Source organism: Ammospiza nelsoni, chromosome 2 (assembly GCF_027579445.1).
Source record: "Ammospiza nelsoni isolate bAmmNel1 chromosome 2, bAmmNel1.pri, whole genome shotgun sequence".
NCBI classification, from domain to species: domain Eukaryota; kingdom Metazoa; phylum Chordata; class Aves; order Passeriformes; family Passerellidae; genus Ammospiza; species Ammospiza nelsoni.
Genome location: NC_080634.1, coordinates 34187692 through 34210203, shown reverse-complemented (window position 1 = coordinate 34210203; position 22512 = coordinate 34187692). Strand labels below are relative to the sequence as shown.

Below are 22512 nucleotides of genomic sequence, written 5' to 3'. Positions count from 1 at the left end.
AGACAGTATTCTCTAGTGGCTGGACTATGAAAATCTTGACTAGAGCAAGTCAGCACTGTAGGATAGCACAGCATCACTGAATATAGAATTGTGACTGTGCCTTCAGAGATACCTCATCCAAACCTGTGATCACTTATCTCTGTTTAACTGTTCCTGACAGTTTCTGATGCAACTATATAAAACTACAGCGTAAAAGTCTATATCTGAATTAGTTACTTCAGCCACCCTTTACAGGCAGGTGGAGAGAAAAAGGCCCATTCAGAGTTTCTTATGAGTTATGTTAGGTATTTCCTTTAGATGAGAAAAGTTGTATTCTGGAAGTTTATCTCTGCAAAGGTAGTAGAGAATGATGAGTTCGGATACAGATGTTTATGTTGCAGATGTCTACAGTTCGGTAAAATGGATCCTGTCAGTCATCTGAATTTTTTTATAAATATTGTTAGTGATAACAATGTATTTACCTGTATTATTGTTACTTTTAGAGAGCTTTTTTATATGCTCAGCCTAAATCTTCCATGCTTGAGTTGGAGACTATTCTTTTTCATCCAACTTACCCTTTCATATCCTATCCTATCCTATCCTGTCCTGTCCTGTCCTGTCCTGTCCTGTCCTATCCACTAGGGTCTTGAAAGGCAGATCAGTGATTTAGAGGGATTGATTCTGTCCAGGTTTTGTATGTGTAACCAGGGAAAGAATATAAAATCAGACTGATAAAATTAGAATATGAAATAAGAGTCACGTATTTCAATTGTTTGGTAAAGTAGGTTTCATTTAAACAAGATACGTTCTTGCACAGTCTTGATGCCAGGGTACACATGTAAGTGGGCTAAGCCTTAGCTCTTAGAGTTGTAGCAAGGCATCAAGTCTTCAGTGTGATCCTCACGTGATTCCATGGCAAATCTGTCTAACTTGTTGCTTGGATGGACAAACTAAATAAATGCATTTACTCATCACACTCTACTTGTAGTGGCTAGTAGGAAGCTGATTTTTTCTCTGTGCAGCATTGCTATGACTAATATTGTCAGCTCATAAAAATGCAGTTTATGAAGAACTGTGGAAGTTGATGTCTGGGCAGAAAAACTCTTAAAAAATTCATTCATGGGGAGAACAAGAAAGACTTGATCTATTTATCTCAACATGAATGAGACTGGGAAGTGTCCAGATCACAACATGTCAGCCAAAGCTCTTGCCTAGAGAGGGACTCTCAGTCTAACAGAGAAAGGCTTGAGAAGAGTATGGGACTGGAAAGCAAAGCTAGAGAAATTCAAGTTGACAAGAAGGTGTGATTTTTTTAAGGCTGAGATGACCTAACTGGTAGAGTAACCAACCATGAAAGCAGTATATTCTCCATTTCTTTGTATCTTAGATCAGGACTCTGATGCCTTTCTTCTAATGTAATCTCACCAGAGAGAGAATTTGCATGACTGAAACACAAGCTGCAGAGATGAGTGCAGGCATGGCAGGATGAAGTCTAAATTCCTTGTTATCAAGGAAGCTGAAGAAGATGGTGTAAACCAAATAAAATCAACATTCACTACTTTCATGTTATTGGTTTCTCTGCCAGAACAGCAAGAAATGTACATTGGGAAGGCTTAAGTGGTTCAGAGAATTCCTGTGAACATGAGTGGCTGGAAGGTGCTCTAAAGGAGTTTTCAGTCCTGACTGAGGGGAAGGGTGAAGTTCATATTTCTGTTTTGCTCATGGCCAAAGAAATAATGGCATCAAATCTGACTCTGAGGAAAAGTTTCATGTTTCTCACAGCTGACAAGCATTGTTTGTGTGCCAGGGCAAGCTGGACACTGCTGCCTAAAACGTTAACAGTAAAGTAAATCCAGCTTGCAAGTTTACACGCACCAGTGGCACCATGTTCTTTTACCATGAAGAACGTCCTCAAAAGATTTACCTTTCACCTGACTGTCTACAAAGGACCATAAATCAGAAACCCAGCATCACAGAGCAGTGGTGTTGTGAGAGTGGCATTGCTACATGTTCATCATGGAATCACAGTATGGCTTGGGGTGGAAGGGACCTTCAAGAACATCTAGTTCCAGCCAACATAGCCAGCATCTCTGGTTCTCCTCCAGGTGCTGTTCTTACCAGGCCATTTCTTAGCCTTTACCATAAGGCTGCAAAGAGCTCTGACATGTGGGCACATTGGCGTGACTCTGCAAAGGAGGGAAGGAGGAAGGATGTACTGATGGAGTACTGGAGGTCTGTCTTTAGGGCACACCAGGGAATCCAGGTCCTCCAAGGCTTCATGCTGGACTGGCACATTGTCCATGCCTTTCTGTGGGGAAAGAGACTGGTGTTGGCTTCAGAGAATGGCAGTCTCACTCACAGCCCTTACAGCTCTTCCTTTCACACATCCTACACCCAAGCCTGCTCTAACAATCCTGTTTTATCAGGTTTAGCTCTGAGTAAGACTCAATGTATAATGGTGTGCAGTTTCCCTTTTTGTTTGAGTGAAACTTAGCTCCCCACAATAATTAGCCTGTCTCCAAAGACCTGTCTATGACTACTTTGAGGATTTTAGCATTATATAGACCTTTCCTGCCCCTGCAGTGGGCTTGACATTAGCTGTCAGTTAATGCAGTGCAGCTCAGCTTGTCCAGTAACTGGATTAAAGACTTTTCTTCCCATTGAACTGGTGACAGTAACAGTGATAATCAGCAGCAAAGGAAGTTCATCTGGAAACTCAGCCAGGGAAATGACTTCTTGTTCCACTCTTCCAGTAAAAGACAAAGGATGCTGTGTGAGTACTTGCTGCTTTGTTGTTGCTGCTTTTTAACTTGACCTGAAAAAATTGCTACCAGCCTTTACAAAGTTTCTTAGCAGTTGCTGTTTGTCTGCTTCAGAATCCGGAAATTCTTATTAATGGATTTGTTTAAATCAAGAATACGGCAATTATCTTGATTAGTTCACTGAGATGTTATCACTGTACATTAACTCAATTTCCCTCTCAGCCAAAGTCAAACCTTCTATGCATTATTTAGCCCAGATGAGGCTCTTTTACTTAGGTCCTGTGTGTGTCCAATTAGTTTTGAAGGTCGCCTCCTCCCGTACAGACTCAAACACTTACACATTGCTCCAGCCAAGCCCAGAAATTCAAAACCTTTTCACAGACTACCCAAGAAGTCACTCACAGTTGTCTGGAGGGCAAAGGATCTCATGGAGCCAGGTCTTCATATGAGTGGTAAGGGGAGTTTTGACCCCATAACACTGGAGGCTGTTTTACAGAGAACCTAACTCTGCCAAACCTCACACACTGTAATGGATGGAAGGTAGGAGCCAGCTGGACTGAGCATGCAGGAGGACCTTGAATGGCTTCCCAGTGACCACCAGGGCTCAGCAGAGGTCCCACCCAGCAACAGCAGCTTTTAGTGCCAAAGGCAGTGCCGTGGTTGGTGTGACTGTGATTTATCAGATCATACACAGAGTTCTACAGGATTTGATTTAGTGTAGTTCAAGTGAGGATTTTGTTCTACTCCTGCAGCAGACTGGAGTATGAGAAACACCTTTGGCTTTTTTTTCCTCCCTCCTCTTTTAGCAAGATTTCTTGGTTCCACTTGTTCCACAATTTCTACATGATAAAATGATGAGATTCTCAATATTGTTCCTCTGACAAACATGCAGTGAAACTCCACTAGGTGCCATGATAAAATAGCAGTTCTCCAGTACCCTCTGTAAGTCATGAGGTCACATTTTGAGCCACTGCCCTGCCCTGAAGTTCATGCCTGATAGCAAAGTTTAGTTGAGAACCAAGGGAATTATGAATATCATAAAGCTAGAACGAGATCTTCCTCTTCTTTCTTGGGCAGTCAGAAAATTCAGTAGACTGTGACCACAACCTGGTCTTTGGTCATTAGGGAGAGGACTTGCCTTCATGCATTTTTGAGTATTATCAGTTTGTCTGTTATAGATTTGTTTTTAATGTTGTGTTTAATGTTGTTTGAAAAATTGGGATGAGGCGAGCTTGTTAAGAGGCACTGGGTGCACGTTGGTGTAATCACATGCAAAATATAGTTTGCAAGGTCCATTTAGATACTTTGGCACTAAATGCAATATTATTATAGTGAGTTTTTTTCTGATATATTTGACTTGTGGTTTAAAAGGCTGATGAAATGTGAAGGGGCTAAAATGAGGAAATGCAGAAACTCAGGCAAGAAATTGATATCTGAATAGATGGTACTAAGGATGCTCTTTAATTCCCAAGGTCCAGGTCTCTACACAATGGTAATGTGATAAATGAAAGCTCTGAATGTTTACAAACCAACAATTAGACCTCATAAGCACCAAATACCATTTTAATTCTGTGCATTGAACCTTAGCTAAGTACGTTTCCAATTGGGAATGGATGGTAACGGATTCCTTTGCTGGCCTAATAATTGCCACTGTAATTGTAAGTGCTGAGGCTTTGCAGCAGGTTTGAATGGGAGGCAGCAGCTGTGTTAGCAGGTGATGGATTCATTGCTCCAAGTGGCTGCTGTGTGCACTCCCATGCTTCAGTATTTCCTTAATTCTGGGGCTTTCAGAGCATTTGGAGAACACAGAAGTCTTAGGCTGTGATGAAAACTGGCCCAACCCTAAATCCTGATGCTGTGGAAACAGGCTAGGCAGCTTAGCTGCAAAATGAGGTGACTAGGAGAGATTTATGTTACTGCAAATACCAGGGCACACCTGCAGCTACATAAGAGCCAGTTGCTTGGCTTTTTCCTCTCCAAGCTGAGGTGTGCCCTGTAAGGGCCTTTATAGGGCTGAAAGCAGAGGTGGAAGGAATCAGCACATTTAACTTGTCAAGCATATTATCTCTGGGATGTGCAAGTCTGCACATTCCTGGGAGACTGTGGGTATGTGACAGGTATGTGTTTGTGAGCTAAATCAGGGAAAAGGGGGAAAATGCTCCAGTTCTGAGTAAAAACAGAAAAGAGAAGAAGAACTGCTTGCCAAGAAGAAAATGCTGTGTGTGTTCATGCTAATGGGCTTCCCACACCTCCGTTTACGTTGCCACCACAGTGCTAAAAGGAGCCTTAGTCTGGATGTGAGCATTTTACACTTCATCTGTCACCAGTTAAAAATAATAATAAAAATTGGAATGGTCTCATTGTTCTATCTTCTCATTTTTCTTCCTTTGTAAGGCAGGATCTTCTTGCAGCTCCAGATCAGTAAGCTGTCCCCCCCAAAGCCCGTCCTTGGCAGGTTCCTGTCCGTCTGTTGGGCAAAGAGGTGCAGCAGCTCCTGCACATGCAGAAAACACAGATGGTCCTAGTTCCTTCTGAAGAAGGTTAATGGGGTGACTAAGGATATGCCAAAAGTCTAATGTACTTCTGCAGACATCTTAAACCAGTACCAACAGATCATTCCAGACTGTTCTGGTCCAAAAGTAGCCTTGCTTCTCAGGATCCAAAGTCCCAAATGGGAGTCCTTGCTTTTGGTGAAGTACTGTGAGTTTTGTACACCTGTAAAAATGTATGCATGTAAATTAAGTGCATTGTACTTAGTCATTTTGACTTCACAAGAAGAATGTGTGCACAGAGGTCTAAGTGCCATCACGCTTTTTCATTCTTTTTTTCCTTGCTATTTTAGCCTAATTTGCACAAGGAAAGGTTACTGGCAGGTTTCTCCAGTTGCATATTTGCAAATATGATTTATTTGCCCAGCAGAGGTGGAGAACCATTTGTGAGGGTGCTAGAAGCTTTAGGTCCAGGAATATTATAAAAATATTGCTAAAAAGGCACTACAGAAATACTATGTAAAATAATATTTCTTTTACACTGCATAATATTATATAAAAAGGCACTGCTTGCCTTTTAATAAGAGCATCCGGCATTAAGACTAGGGGGAATGGCTTTAAACTGATTGAGGGTGGGTTTTAGAGTAGATGATAGGAAGAAATTCTTTACTGTGAGTGTGGTGAGGCACTGGCACAGGTTGCCCAGAGGAGATCTGGCTGCCCCAGCTCTGGATGTGTTCAAGGCCAGGCTAGATGGGGCTCAGAGCAGTGTGATCTTGTGTAAGGTGTCCTGGCCCATGGTGAGGTGGCTGAAACAAGGTGATCTGTAAGGTCCCTTTCACCCCAAACCAATTTGTATTTCTGTGATTTGTTGAATATAAAGAGTTGGCTGTCTGCTGCTGCTGGCGGCTGTTAAACTGAGTATCCACAGGGTTTTGAGGCTTTCTTGGGAGCACATAAGTAGGACTTGCATGGAGTAAAGGTTTTGTGCTCACTCTCAGCATTTTTTGAGTGCCATTCAATTAAGATAAAAAGCTGTGACTCACAGGACATTGACTCAGCTCTTACCACTTGAACAAGCTCTCTGCCTGCATCCTGGCTTTTGCACTCCTTATTTCCCTAACCTGCAGACCTGCTTCCTTTTATACACCTGTTACACCAAAGTCACCCATTGGACTTCAGTGCAACACATCTAGAGTTGTGACATTATTTTCAGGAGGTGAATCAGGCTTACTTTTAGGAGCAGCTTATTTTTAAAATCTAAATGAGGCAATAGAAATAAATCCCTCACACCTACTAATCCACCAAGTCAGAGATGCCAAATTCAGATTCATCTTACTGAAATTTCAGAACGTTTTTAAACTTGATTCTACCCTTACAGTTCAGACTGATTTGTATATCTAGGACTATTGATGTTGTGGTAGAAGGAATGTGGGATGCTACACAACACACCTTCAGTGATAACAATGTTTTCTCTGCTCAGAAAAGACTAAGTCATATCCCTTGTGTCTTGTATCAGCAGATGGGGTAAAGAGACTGCCTGTGATGTTTTCTGTTTAAGATTCACATGCTGGTTTAGGAGGAGATGTGCAGGTGACTGGAGACAGTACAAGCAAAACACATTTGTCTCAGTGCAAACAGGGCAGCCACAAATCTGGAGTAAATTGTTTGGTACTGGGAGCACTTTAGTTCTGGCTCTTGCATGGAGATGCAGTTCAGATCCAGGCTGTGTGCTGTTAGCTGCTTGGAAAACCTTTAACTGATCTCTGCCAAACTCCTGCAATGCAGTCCTGTTTTCAACCTTTTCTTGTTTGGGTTTTTTTTTTTATTCTTTCTTTTCCATTTTACAAGTGGCTGATTGATTGCCAGGACATTTGAGAGGAAGGGCAAGGCTTGGATAATCCATGACTCAGAGGCTGACTGTGGAGGGCAAATACTTTCTTCTATCCTTCTGCCTCCCCTTTTGCTCAGTGGGCAAGAAAAGCCTCATGTGATGATCTCTCCAAACCTGAGGGATGCAGAGATTTGCAATGAGGTCACCCACTTAGTCACTATAACCCAACTTGGGCAAAAATCTTTTCAACCAGCCCTTCCTCACATTAAATCACTGCCACCATATTTCAAAAGTGAAGTGTGATTCGAACCAGCACTGTGTTTGAATCTGGCAAAATGAGAGTGGAAGAGGAGACAAATTTTTTTCTGTATAGTGCAGAGCCAGTCCAGTGACTGCTGATGGGTCTCTCATCAACTACAGGTCAAGAGCACCTTGTCATTGCCTTGCCCTGCCTTGCCCTACCCTGCCCTGCCCTGCCTTCCCCCCACATCTCCCCTTGCCTCCACTCCCCTCTTCTATTTGGATTTTTTTTTTGTTTTCTGCGTTTTATTATTAGATGGGGTGTATTTTCTTATTCCCTAGTTCAGAGTAGTCCCAAAAAAAGCATCAAGAGCTCCTCAACCATCTGCTCCCTCCAAGGTCTGATCATCTGTATCCAGATCCCCTCTAAGACATTTCTCTAACTTATTCTTAAAAGAGTTGGACAGTGGGGTTTCCAGTGCTCCATCTGTTCCTCTGCTTGGAGCAACCATGGGCCTTGAAAATGTTCTGCAGCTTCTAATCTGAATTTTCATTGTTTCCATTTACTTTCTGTCACATCCTCAGTAGACACAATAAGCAATTTATTATAATCCTCTTCAGAACACCCATTGTTAGGGTGCCCGCCATTTACTTTGCTTCCCCAAGTGATAAATTTTCATAATACAATCTACTTAGTTTCATATAAATCATTCTTAAAAGAGTTGGGGGCGGGACTTGAAAAAAGCCAAACATTTATCCCTAATTGATTTGCTGGAATTTTTCTGTTTCTCCCTAACTATTTAAATATCCCTTCCCTGAAGGTCCCTCTCATCAGAAGGTTCAACAGCCCTCCACAGATTAGCCAGTAGAGCTCCCTATTGCTCTCCATTTCAGCTACAATAACCTCATTGCAAAGGTCCCTTGCCAGCCTTTTGGGTCTGTGAAACTTTTTGTAATGCCACAGATGGGAGGCATAATGAGGTGTTTGCTCCCTTAACTCAGGAGGGCTCTAGACACATGTGTCTGTTTTTCTTTTTACCAAAAAATAACTCCTCCAGCCTGTTAACTGCTGTGGGGCCTGCATGTATGAAGCTTATTTTACCTGGGCCCTGGCACACAGGTGTCCACATCACAGAAACCTTCCCAGATGGTGCTTATGTTGATTCTTCATTGGAAAGGCCAAGGACACAGTAGGGGTGAAAACTGGTCTGCTTTCTTACACTTTTAAATCAGTCCTTCCATATGGTCCTGGGAACAGTAAAAGGTAGACACGGGGATTCATCTATGCTCAGGACTCTACACCACGTTCACAAAGGAAATTCTCTGATGTGGCCAATCTGGTCCTTGCTGCTACCTTAATATACAGCTTTTTAAAATTAGATAGAGAAAAAAAAATTAAAATAAATTACTGAGCTCAGGACACAATCAGACAAATCAGTTGGTGAGCTTCAGAAATTCCTAGTTCTGCTAGACAGGATGCACAGGCCACTGCTTTTGAGATGGGAAATAAAGTTACTCTTTTAAACAAGACGCATAGTGCAGGTGTGAGGAGTGTTGTAAAAATATTGTGTAAGTACAAGCTAATATGTACTTAGTATTTTTCTATTCTTTACTTAAATTTCTTCAGCTAAAAGCTGTGATTTTCTTCTCATGAGGACAAAAAAAATCAAGACTGTCTGAAAGAGTGACAGTGCATTTTTCTCTCTGAAAAATCTGGATGATGAGTTGAGGAATTGATCTCTACTTTATAGGATAATTCGTCCTCTGTTGATGCTGTTGACTTCATTACATTCTCTCTTTCAGATACGACAGCTTTGGCCGCCTGACCAATGTGACCTTCCCTACTGGGCAAGTGAGCAGCTTCCGCAGCGACACCGACAGCTCTGTGCACGTCCAGGTGGAAACCTCCAGCAAGGATGATGTTACAATAACAACCAATTTGTCAGCATCAGGGGCCTTCTACACCCTGCTCCAAGGTGGGTTGGGCCCTCATTCCCTTCCTGACCAGACTGCACACAATGGATCAGGAAACAGGCGTCATCTTGATAATCCAAATGCCAAAAATCACCTGCATTCTCAGTGCACCAGAGCTCCCCACATGCTGGTACAGACACACACTCACACCTACTTAGCCTCATTCCCTAGCACAGTGGGTGCTCTGCAGCTGTTTTTGTGCTCCATTCTCAGTCAGTCCCCTTGCCATGCAGGCTCCTGCAGCACAGTCCTCCATCATCATTACCATTATTGTAGTAACTAAAAGGGTTGCATAAATCAAGCCACACTTCCAGCCAACCCCTTTGCTTCAGTCTCTTAATGGCTTCTGACTTAACAGTTGCTATCCTTCTGGAACAGGCTTCCAGCTGGTTGCTGGAGATCTGATTCTTTGTTCACTGGTGTTTCAAACATTCACAAGGAGGCATCCAGAAAAATGACCATCCCTGTGCCCAAAAGGTCTGTATTTGAACTGAGAGGTAGCGTGGAGAGGTACAAGGAGAAGTGGACAGGTGGGGTAGGACTGGTGGGACCAGTTTATGGCTGTGGGAAATGAGCATGATTGTGCCTGTGGTAGGAAGGTGGGAAGCGGAGGACTGATTCAGTGGAGGAAAAGGGAATGAAGTGGGAAATAAAAGAGGAATAAATAGCAGGGGACCACTGCTGACATGCTGGTACTGGCAGAGCCTGTACTGCACAGTGCGAGCCTGGATCTCCAGGGTCTGAAAGCTGAAGCCTTTTTTGGGATCAGGATGAGCTATCACACCTATTTTCTGGGGCTTGGGGTAAGGGAGGGAACTTTCAGACTCTGCTTTCTTTACTCCCCAGATCTCATTCACTCTGGCTGTGACTGATTACAGTGGGGTGTGAAACATTTTCCCTCCTTGTGAGGAACAAACTGCTCCAAGTGGGGCAAGCATGTTCCAGAATGACATTTATTCCCACATCTCTGGGATACAATTTCTTTCCCCCTCCCTGTAACAACATCAGCCTTTCCTACAAGAAGGTACCTGCTATGAAAAGCCTAAAAACTAAAAACCTGAAAGCCTGAAACACTGCTTTTACCCTTCTGGAGAGAACAGCTGAGAGGGTTCTAGCCCCCTCAAACTCTCCCCATATTCCTGTAGGGAAATACAATGACTTTCTTATTCCTTACTGCTAGACAGATGCAACCTACCCCACCCCATCTCACTTACATTAAGATGAGTGGCAACAGCACAGACATGAGGTTGGCTTCACCTCAAGAGCCTAATTAAGCAATGGAGTCCGCTGTTGGGGGCCCTTTAGTGACAAAATTGACTGTGGTGTGATTTATACGCTCAGCACTGAAGGCACAGTTACATAATGGTGCCACAGTCAATTCTATCATTGTCCTGCCCTCTGGCACAGGGACATTCCGGCCATTATGACATGCAGAATTACAAACAGCTTAACTATCTTCAGAAGTATAGAATTATGAAACTGTTTGCATCTGAAGAAACTCACTTAAAACAAAGATTTGGATAATGTTGCAGAAGAGGTGGGTTGGTGAACCTTTCAGGAAATCTGGATCACACTGTGAACAGGTGAGATCTGAGAAGGCATTTTCAGAAGATTGCAATTCCTGTAGGATATTAGGAGCTTCTACAACAGGCACATCAACACTCCAGTGGGATTTTGTCTTCTGGACTAGTGACAAAATGAGCATTTGTTCAATGCCAAAGTAGGGCAGTAGTGCCCTAGAGCCAGAGCAGTCTAAAATACAGCATTCAGCGGCCTATGGATTTCATGTAGCCCTTGAGAAATGCCTTCCAGAGCCAGGGAAGAGTCTTCTCTTGGGAAAATTTTGAAAGTAGAGGATTTACATTCCCCACACTGTACCAGAGCACTGGTTACAATAACCCTTCTGTGGTGCTTATGTAACACAAAGAGAACATCATGTGTCTGATTAATTTCACGTAAACCTTCAAGCCTTCCTCTGCTTGCTGGTGAAGGAAAAAAGAGAGAGGAATATATTCACTGTTCAGGGATCTTTCACTGATTTGATTTAAAGCCCATCTCCTTGTACTTTAGCATCAAACCACGCATCTAAGAAAGGTGTGGCAGCCAACTTGCTGGCCCTTCTTTCCATTTGCAGACTCAAGCATGTAGGGGCTTTGATCTGGCTGGAGTCTTACATACTCAGTGGTAGAGCTAAAATACTTGGATCTGCATTATGGATCACTGCTGTATGTTTTTTGGGCAAAATCCTGTACCCCAGTGGTTTCGTTATCACTGCTGTGTAAACTTGAGCAGTGGTTCTGCTGAGGTCTCTGTGGCAGAACTCCAGCTGACTACCACAGGAACAGTATGAAACCCACATAAAAAAGGACCAGTTGGTGTCATGTTTTCTTCCCTAACTATACCAAACTGTTCTCTTTGCTGATCTATTTCTTGAGGACAAGAAATGGTAATTTCAGTGTGATCTTGTTTCCTGCTGAGCTATGGCAGAGCAACTAGTGAACAAAACCCAGCTTGCCTCAGAAAGGAAAAACCCTTAATGGAAATTTTCAATGGGTGTTTTTATTCACAATTAAGAGTTTATGGCAGCCTGGGAGACAGAAATGGTTATATTTTCCAGCTTTTGAAGAGCTTCAGATAAGGCAGTGTTTGTATAATATGTTTTAAAGCCATTCTGCACTAAGTCTCATGCTTTCTTACACTTCATGAGCCACTCTCTGCAGAGCTAAATGCCAGCTGGAGATTCAAAGGATGAGCTTTCAGCCTGCCTGATTCCTGAAGGATGTAGAAGAGAGATTGCTCTTCTCTTCAACTCCTGAATTCCCAAATACTGGCCTCAAAATCTGATCTTTGATGAGCTAGTGGAGGCCAGATGTATAGAGACGTGTGGGAGCTTAATGTTTCTGCTTTCTATCCAAACATGAGGACTTCAGTTGCCTCCTGAAAGCTTTCTCAAGGGAAAGGATTTGGCTGTTGTTTGGGGAACTGGTTAGCATTAACTTGCTGTGCAATTTCCTGTCACTTGTGAGACAGTGAATGAGCTGAGGAAAGTAGGTGGCCCCACTTTCTCATATACTGTTGTGAAATTAGGATTTTAGGATATAAAAGCGTGGAAAGTTTTCAGTTAGACTGATTTAAAACAAATATCTCACCACACAATGTTTTAGCCTAGAGGAAGAGGTTTGAACCTGCATCCTTTGGTAAGGATTACACGGTTTTTCACTTTTTTAACCTGTGCAAGGCTTTCTGCAAGAATATGAGGTGCCGAACCTCATCAGAATGAAAAAGCAATTGATCATGTTTACTTTCCCTGATGAAAATGATGTTTTGCTCCCGTTGAGTGGGACAGGTGAGTAACAGTGTTTGGTTACAACCATCCAAAATGCTCGTGCAGCCTAGACAAGGGAGCAAACGAAGAGCTGGAGCTGTATCACCAAAGTTCAGCTAAGAACTCTTTTCTGTCTTCAGACCAAGTCCGAAACAGCTACTACATCGGTGCTGATGGCTCCCTCAGACTGATGCTCGCCAATGGCATGGAGGTGGCCCTGCAGACCGAGCCACATCTGCTGGCTGGCACGGTCAACCCCACAGTGGGTAAGAGGAATGTCACCCTGCCCATTGACAATGGCCTCAACCTCGTGGAGTGGAGGCAGAGGAAGGAGCAAGCGAGAGGGCAGGTCACCGTCTTTGGACGTCGGCTGAGGGTAAGTGAGAACCACGAGCACTTTCGGCCTCCACTTCCCATCTCATCGGTCCCCAGTCTCGTGGCAGAAGGGGATGGGTATGATTTGTATTGTCTGCAAGAGGGATGGAGCTGCAGGACAGATAATTGTCTGTTTACCCTCAGTGACATAACCTTTATGACTGTAGTATATCATTATGCCTCCTTATGTGCTGATGTTCCCTTAGCCATCAAAGGTGATGCTGCTGATCTCCCAACCTGTCCTCTGCATCCCTGGGAATGTGTGACCTCCCATCAGACACACAGATCCATCATCTCAGGCTGTTCAAGCAAACCAGGGACAGTTGTAACTATAAATTACCAGACCAGTTAGTGCAGGTGTTTTCTACCTGTGCTGCTGGTAGTCATAGAGCAGAGCACTGAAAGCCTTCTAAGCATATCAGGACAGGCTGAGAGAGCTGAGGTTGTTTAGTCTGAAGAAGAGAAGGCTCCAGGGAGACCTTAGAGCACCTTCCTTTACCTAAATGGGCTCCAAGAGAGCTGAAGAGGAGCTTAGGGCAAGGACATAGCATTATTGGGCAAGTGGGAATGAATTCAAACTGAAAAAAAAGATGGTTTGGATTAGATATTAGGAAGAAATTCTTTTCTGTGAGGGTGATGAGACACAGGCACAGACCACCCAAGGATGATGTGGCTGCCCCATCCCTGAAAGTGTTCAAGGTCAGGTTGGATGGGGCTCTGAGCAACCTGGTATAATGGAAGGTGTCTGTGCCCATGGCAGGAAGGTTGGAATTAGATCTTTAAGGCCCACTCCTACCCAAGCCATTCAGTGATTCTGTGAATACTGTTCATTGGGAAACCTCAGAAAAAACTCTGGATTCCTGAAGTTGGTAGTCTGTTGAACCTGTTGAAGAACTGGGCTCACAAGGCATTGCACCACAATTGCTATTGCTCCCTGAAGTGTTACAAGCAGCTACATACAGCCTGACAGTGCTCTCCCTCCAGGAGTGCCTAGACCTTTCTGTGCTTGAGACTGATGTGTTTTGAAAACATTGTTCCGCACAACGCACCTCATACTTGTCAGGGCTGTTTAAAGATCTTGCCCAATAAGCTGTAATTCATCTGCTAACTGCTGGCAAAGCTGGGAACTTGTAATAGCAAGCCCTGTGCACTCACCCTGTACCTTGGTAGTCTCAGAGTCACAGGCTGATGAACGGTTCCTGGGAAGCTGCTCAGCACCTGGCAAATTCAGACCCTCTGAGAAAAATGCTTAGTGCTGTGTAATGCCACCCCAGCAAAAGGACTGCAGCTATTTATTCACACTTGAACTTGGCAGTAAATATCAATGCTCTGGTTTCAGGATATGTGTTTCCCAGTCCTTGCTCTTCACTTCTCCCTATTCCCTGCTGCATGACCCCTGCCACTTTGGTGTGATTTTCCTGTCTCTCCTCGCTCACACTTGTCAAGTCTTTCTCTTCAATCTCTCCACCCCAGCCTCTGTTCTTTTCCCCGTTCATTGATAGCCTCGTATTTTGTTACCAGAAGAAAATATGCAAACAGTAATGAAAGCTGAAGCTGCTCTTTCAGTGTGAACTGCTGTGTATCTGCAGATCAGTTGTCACCACGCTTTTTTGTTGGGTTTGTCCTGAGGGGTTTATTTTATTTTATTTTATTTTATTTTATTTTATTTTATTTTATTCTATTTTATTCTATTTTATTCTATTTTATATTTTGTTTCATTTTAATAACTGATGAAATTTTCAGAAAGGTCTTTTTCTGAGAAGAGAGGGCCTTCTGAAATCTGCAGCTGGGTCACAGCTATTTGGTATTCAAAACAGTTTCCACTCATTTAACCACAGCTTAGCTGCCCATATCAGTTTTTTGTCCCAAAATTTTTTGTAGTAGATTCAAACACAGAATGTATCTGTGTTTTATATTGTACTACAGTTGGAAAAACACGTGCAAAATTAATTTTCAGGCTAGTTGCTGGTATCCCTATAAATCTGCCAACATTTATTCACATTTTGAGCCTATCAGGACCCTTCTGGTGAATCAGAAGTGCATCTTACATGGTCAAAGGACTCAGTTATGGCTGTGTTCAGGGGTTAAAAGTTGTTGAGGGTGTATTAGATGTTTTAAGCTCTGTGTCTGTGCATGCATGGCAGCATCTGCACCCCTTATACAACAACCTGCAAAGTGCTAATTGCCTCCCTGGGGATTGCACAACATTTAACATACTCTCTGGGTGATGTTCCCCGCTTCCCTCACACCAATAATTGCTGCTTTCTCTGGCAGGAGAGAAACTTAGGAAAGTTAAATTCAACATGTTTTTGGGATGTTGATTTTGGGAAACGTTACCCTTTTCTGCTATATGTGACGAAGTTACTACTTTCGCTCTCCCCTCACCCCACTGCTCGCATGAGACAGCAGCAATGCATAGTGCTTCATAGGGAAAGAACATCCCAAGGAGGCTCCAGCATCATTTCATGAAGTGAGGATCTGGACAGTGTAAAAGAGTGATCCTTTCTGCTGTCATCACAAGGATCCATTTTTTATGGGTTGTGCCTTTTCCTCCTATGGTGTGCTTGTGGACTGGCAGCCTGTTGCCATGAGCTCAGCCAGCACCCAGCAAGATGAGACCACTTCCAGACCTGCCTCCCTAGGAAATAACCCAAAACACAGTTCCTTATTGCATGGATAAGGCACACAGCAGAGACTTCTGCACAGATGAAGGGAAAGGGGACAACCCTGATAGCTTTTTCCTTGTTCCATCAGTGCTGACGTGGCTCTGTACTTGGCCAGGCAGCTGTAAAGCATCACAAATATGTTAAAGCAGCCCCTTTCACTTTTTCTGTCCCACACACCCCATGAAAAGTTGTGATTCTCTATCCACCCACCCGGTGGTGAGACATCTCTGCAGATTGGCTGGCTATGAATTCCACCTGTCCCTGGCCAACAGCAGCAACAGACTTCATTTGCAGAGAGAGAATTAAGAGAATTAAGTAAATCCTGCTTCAAGGAACAGGACTCCTTTTTCTTTTCTTTTTTTTTTTTTTTTTTTCGTTCTTTATTCAACAAACAATCTCTGGCAATAGAGCAAATAGGACAACAAAAAGAGACAGAGCTGCTGGCTCAGTTCTTTTATTTATTTAACCAGGTATGGTAACTCCTGTCATAATTCACTTTTTTTTTCCCAAGACCTTGGCAGCAGGTTAGTAGTGGCATCAAGACCTAGTATCCCAGAAATCCCCATAGCTAACATGACCAGAAGGGGATATGGTGCTAACCATTCCTGTTATGCTGACTAATAAAGGTGTTCCAGGATGATCTCCACAATTTCTGCAGGACATTGAGGTCTGGCTATGGTCACTCCAACAGGTTTAGCAGTTTGCTGGGGAAGTTCCTTTGTAGGCAGCCATTCATCACATGGATGTTGTTGGCACCTGGAGTCCTCACTGCAGGAGCATTTGTGCCCTCCTCTGCTGAAGGTTGCCAGGCTGTTTTCATGAAAATCCTCTCCCTTTTTGTACTCTAGTGTTCCCAGGGAGATCAATGAACATTGTTTAATTATCGGTTAAGCTAAAGGAGTGCCAAAGAAAGCATTGGAGAAATCAGAGATGGTGGTGTGTCTATGCTCTTTTTTCTTCAGAGGAAGCTAAGGGATTGAATAAAGTACTGTGGAACGTGAGTTAGGGGTTAAATTTAGCCTCACACATTTTAAAGGGATGTCAAATCCACTGTGAACTGTGGATTTAAATTTACTCTGTCTTGATCCTGTGCTGATCGCAAGCCTTGTCAAACACTCTGAGGGGCAAAACCTTTTTGCAGGAGGTTTTCAGACTCCATTCCAGAATAAGGTCTGGGATGGAGGATGGCACCTTATTTAGCTGCTCACCATAAAACACAGTTATTGGACTGCAGCCTGCAGCCCTGTCAGTTCTTCTGCAGAAAATTCACTTCTATACAAGGCATGCCCTTGAACAAGTATGAAAAAGATTTAGACCCTCTTCAGAGGCTACTGGCAGGGTAGGGTTCACTTTGCTTATCACCTTGAGGGGTTACTGTTTGCATTGCAGCACTTCACAGATGAAAGAGACAGTACATCAAGAGAGCGGAAGAAAACAAATCATTAAAAAATAAAATACAGGAAAAGCGAGATTGGTTCCAACTCGCACAGTCGAGTCGCACAGACATTGCTTGCCAGAGCATAGGGAGGGTGGAACAATTTATGGCACCAGTCAGAGGACATTTGGACTGAGCTTAAAGAGCTATCGAGGGACCTGCTGTTTGGCCCTTCTAGCCCAGTGAATGGCACTGCTGCTGACATACATCTCAGGAAGACCTTATTCAGCCTGGATGACTGTTCCAGCCCTAGAAGAGCTCTTCCCAGCTTTCTTGGCAAAGACCTGGAGCAAAAGAACCTGCAGCTGCCAGGATGGAGCTGCTCTTTGAATATATGAGAGGCAGAGATGCTATTACTTCCTGCTTTGCTTTTCTTTTTTCGCAAGGAATTGCTTCTTGTGTTTCTCTTTCTATAGCAGCAAGCACCTAGGAGATGCCAAATTCCTCTTATTTACTCATGTGCATCTGTACTTAAGAGTTTTGATACCTTTTTAATTATTTTCCAGATTCCCTGTTATAGTGGCTGATTTCTTCTCTCCCATTGCACATTTACACTCTATATCACACATATTTAATTAGAGCATTGTCTACCTTTCTACAGAGTTTCTTCCCTGAAGTCATATGTACCTTTTATCCTTGTTATCCATAAATTGAAAATTGTTGTTGCACTTGCCTCTTGCATCATCCTCACACTTACATCATGGCAACAATTCCTTCTCTCTCCAGCTCCTGTGATACCTTTTTCTGAATTCTGTCTTTCTGATGTCCCCAACATCTAGGCTTCCGCATAGATGTCTGCCCATGCAAGACAAAGGCACTGCAGTGATTCAGCCTTTCCCTCTCCTATTCTTCAGGGCTAAGGAACCTCTTTGTTGATTCAACCCCATCCTTTCTCTGAAAGTCCAACCGTACAAAGTCCTACATGTCAAACTAAAATAAGGACCACCACCATATTCCCCACCAAACCATGTCCTCAAGTGCCACATCTGCATGTTTTTGAAGACTTCAGTCAGGAGTATCAGTGTTACCCAGAGCAGAATAGGGCAGTGTTTTTAACTAAATCTGAAAACTTCATAGCAAGCAGCAAACTCTGGTTTACTGACTGTAGCTGAATAGCTGCAAAGGGAACTGAAAACCAAGTCAGCTTTTTGGAGTCTGAGATTCATCCAAGAAGAACCTATACCCCTCCAGAAGAAAGATGTTCCCTAGCTGAAAGAGGTTTGGAAGTGGTGGGATGGAGAAAGAGCTGTCTTCACTTGCAAGCTCTTACTGGGAATACTGGTTTTCCTCCTTGCTTTCAAACCAGTACATTGCTCCTGTGGTGATGTGGTTTTGTAAGTCTCCTTGCACACATGACTAAAGATGAGTTGTATTATCAGCTCCTTTTTGTATTGCTGTGCACTGCAATCCCTGAGTAGAGATGTATTCCTGCTCTTGCCTTTGAAGTAGATACCTTTGCTTACCTCGAGTGCCTCTGTATTTCCAAAGATCAGAGTATAATTATGCCACTCTGAATAACCCCAGGACAGAGAAGTTAAAGGTCCAGCTCTTACAGGACAGCTCCTGGTCTTTGTAAGATCTACAGTGGTTAAAGCCTCCACATTTCATCTCAGGAGAAATGCTTAACCTCCAATGCCTGCATTATATTCAGTAAACTCAGAGCAAGCCACTGATTTCTGCTATGGTGGCACAACATCCATCTCTTTTCTACAAGTGTTTTCTGATATGCATGAAAGCAAAAGACTCAGTCTTCAAGGTTTGATAAGTAGAATATCTTGGAAATATTCCTTGCAATAAGTTGTCATTCTGTGTTCTGTAGGTCACATCTGCTGTAGCAGTCCTAAATCTAGATTTGAGATATGAGCAATATTCCTTCACTGTGGTGTTTCAAAAGTACCATACTTCTGCCTCTCACCTCACTGAAGTCAATAAAAGCAATGTTAGGATAACTCTTTGCTTTAAAAATTGTGTCTTATCCAGTAGCAATCAACAGCTGGATACTCTGCAGTGTGGTGTAAAGAGGTACTTGGTGAAACAAGGCTAGTCTTTCTAACTTACACTGTTTCCAGCTTCCTAATTCTCCCTCTTTTTCCTGTAGGTTCACAACAGAAACCTGCTGTCCCTTGACTTTGATCGTGTGACAAGGACTGAGAAAATCTATGATGACCACCGCAAGTTCACGCTCCGCATCCTCTACGACCAGGCAGGGAGGCCCAGTCTCTGGTCACCCAGCAGCAGACTGAATGGGGTCAATGTCACCTATTCCCCAGGAGGACACATTGCAGGGATTCAGAGGGGCACAATGTCAGAAAGGATGGAGTACGATCAGTCTGGCAGAATTACCTCCAGAATCTTTGCTGATGGTAAATCATGGAGCTACACCTACTTGGAGAAGGTAAGAATGGTCTTACCGCTCAGAGATGGTGCATTTGAGGCCCATGGGTTCTCTCCTTTGACATCAGTACAGCTGCACTCCTTCATCTCAGCTAATTGCTGGTCCTTACGGTCCGGTCCTCCTCTTCTGTCCCACTAAGGTGCACAAAGTGGCTTTCATGCCAGACCACCACAGAGCAGTTGAAAATTGTCAGAGATGTTTTTTTCCCAGTCATGCTGAGAGCATGTGAACAGTGAAGCTTTGACACATGATTTTTTAAGCACAGTCTTGCTTTATTTCATTGACTGCAATATAAAATATGCTCAGATAAAGTCAACAGAGTGAGCAGTAGGAATTTCCAGCCAGATTTTCCATATGAAAACATTGGAAAAACAATAACCTATAGAGTATGACATCCTGCCTTCTTCAAGTGGTCCATTTCTACTTACAAAAATACATAATAATTAATAAGTAAGACATTAATTCAGCCATACTTTTAGCACACTTTACAGTGTCTCCCAGGGCCTTCACTCTGTAGGTTAGCATGGAACTTATATTTTCTAGGTATTACCATTCAGCATTACACTGCTCAATTACCCACAGATCCATGTATTATATATGTGGGACTGGAATTTTTTATTCCTGGTTTTTTGAATTTTTTTGTTTCCCAAAACAGTTTAAGGAAACTGTAGCTGTGCCATATCTTTTTAAAAAGGAAAAAGTATTGACTTACTCCTTGTGTTATACAATCCATGTGGATTGTTTGTTATATGCAAAAAAAAATCCTGGAACAAATAAGTATGCAGGCAGAAGTTTGGAGGAAGAGGATAATAGAAGATGGGTTGGCACAATGAATTAATTCATCATTGGAGGGTGTTGGGGGATACTTTTTCAAGCATTGCTTAAGTACCAATCTTATTTAGTTAGCTTTCAAAGTCTATTGGCACTTTGGTAAGACAGTTATAGGGTAGTGATTTAAAAAACTGAGCATTCTGAACTTGGACCTTCCTCACTGCATTAACTGCTTCTTCCACTGACCACTCCTGTTTGAGGATACTTGATGTGCTGTGCACAGCTTCTTACCTTTCACTGTTGAATTCTATGGTTCACAGAGATTTTTCATACTTGCCCTGCTCTTTGGATTGAGGAATCCTGTGAGAGTATAATTTTGCTGGAAAAACAGGGATATAATCTATACTTTTCTTCTTTCCATCCAGTCCATGGTGCTGCTCCTTCACAGCCAGAGACAGTACATCTTTGAGTTTGACAAGAATGACCGGTTGTCCTCGGTGACCATGCCCAACGTTGCCCGTCAGACTTTGGAAACCATTCGTTCCATTGGTTACTACAGGAACATCTACCGGCCACCAGAAGGCAATGCCTCAGTAATTCAGGACTTCACAGAGGATGAGCAGCTCCTCCACACTTTGTACTTGGGCACTGGGAGACGCGTCATCTACAAGTATGGGAAGCTGTCCAAGTTAGCCGAGATGCTCTACGATACCACAAAGATCAGTTTCACGTACGACGAAACTGCGGGCATGCTGAAGACCATAAACCTGCAGAATGAAGGGTTCACCTGCACAATCAGGTACAGACAGATAGGGCCCCTCATTGACCGACAGATTTTCCGCTTCACTGAGGAGGGCATGGTGAATGCACGCTTTGACTACAACTATGACAACAGCTTCCGGGTGACCAGCATGCAAGCGGTCATCAACGAGACACCTTTGCCTATCGATCTCTACAGGTACGATGACGTGTCAGGCAAAACTGAGCAATTCGGTAAATTCGGGGTCATCTACTATGATATCAACCAGATTATCACCACTGCTGTCATGACCCACACTAAACATTTTGATGCCTATGGCAGGATGAAGGAGGTCCAGTATGAGATATTCCGGTCTCTCATGTACTGGATGACTGTGCAGTACGACAACATGGGTAGAGTGGTTAAGAAGGAGCTGAAGGTTGGCCCTTACGCAAACACAACTCGTTACTCATATGAATATGATGCTGATGGCCAGTTGCAGACTGTGTCTATCAATGACAAACCTCTCTGGCGTTACAGCTATGACCTAAATGGAAACCTCCATCTGTTGAGTCCAGGGAATAGTGCCCGCCTTACACCACTCAGGTATGACCTCAGGGATAGGATTACTAGACTGGGGGATGTGCAGTACAAAATGGATGAAGATGGCTTCCTGAAGCAAAGGGGCAATGATATTTTTGAGTACAATTCAGCTGGCCTGCTCATCAAAGCCTACAATAAAGCAAGTGGGTGGAGTGTGAAGTACCGCTATGATGGCCTAGGAAGGAGAGTCTCCAGCAAAACTAGCCATGGCCACCACTTGCAGTTCTTCTACGCAGATCTGACCAACCCAACAAAGGTGACCCACTTGTACAACCACTCGAGCTCTGAGATCACCTCCCTGTACTATGACCTCCAGGGCCACCTCTTTGCAATGGAGCTCAGCAGCGGCGATGAATTCTACATAGCCTGCGATAACATTGGCACTCCTTTGGCTGTCTTCAGTGGGACTGGCTTAATGATCAAGCAGATACTGTACACAGCATATGGGGAGATCTATATGGACACTAATCCCAACTTCCAGATCATCATCGGCTACCATGGAGGACTGTATGACCCCCTCACGAAGCTCATCCACATGGGGCGGAGAGACTACGATGTGCTAGCGGGTCGCTGGACAAGTCCGGACCGTGATATGTGGAAGCATCTGAGTAGCAATAACATAATGCCTTTCAACCTGTATATGTTCAAAAACAACAACCCCATTAGCAATTCTCAGGATATCAAATGTTACATGACAGGTAAGATACTTAAATTAATAAACATTTTTTACAAGCTTGCCATCGGCAAATAGGTGTCATGGTCTAACACCAGATGGAACTAAGCCCCACACCAGAGCTGCTCAGTCACTCCTCCCAGGTGGGATGGGAAACTGAAGAAGTGAGAAAACCCATAGATAGAGATTAAGACAGTTTAATAGGAAAAGTAAAAGCTGCTTGTACAAGAAGAGCAAAGCCAGGAATTCGTT

The 22512-nt window shown here is 43.3% G+C and overlaps 1 protein-coding gene across 1 annotated transcript in view; it reads left to right on the top strand.

Annotated features, from left to right (window-relative positions):
* TENM4 (teneurin transmembrane protein 4) overlaps window positions 1-22512 on the top strand; it is a 254200-nt gene that overhangs the window by 215002 nt on the left and 16686 nt on the right. The window contains exons 22-25 of the mRNA XM_059466032.1: window positions 9108-9280; window positions 12744-12979; window positions 19178-19474; window positions 20671-22285. Coding sequence (XP_059322015.1) covers window positions 9108-9280; window positions 12744-12979; window positions 19178-19474; window positions 20671-22285 — 2321 coding nt within the window. The remainder of the gene's footprint in view (window positions 1-9107; window positions 9281-12743; window positions 12980-19177; window positions 19475-20670; window positions 22286-22512) is intronic.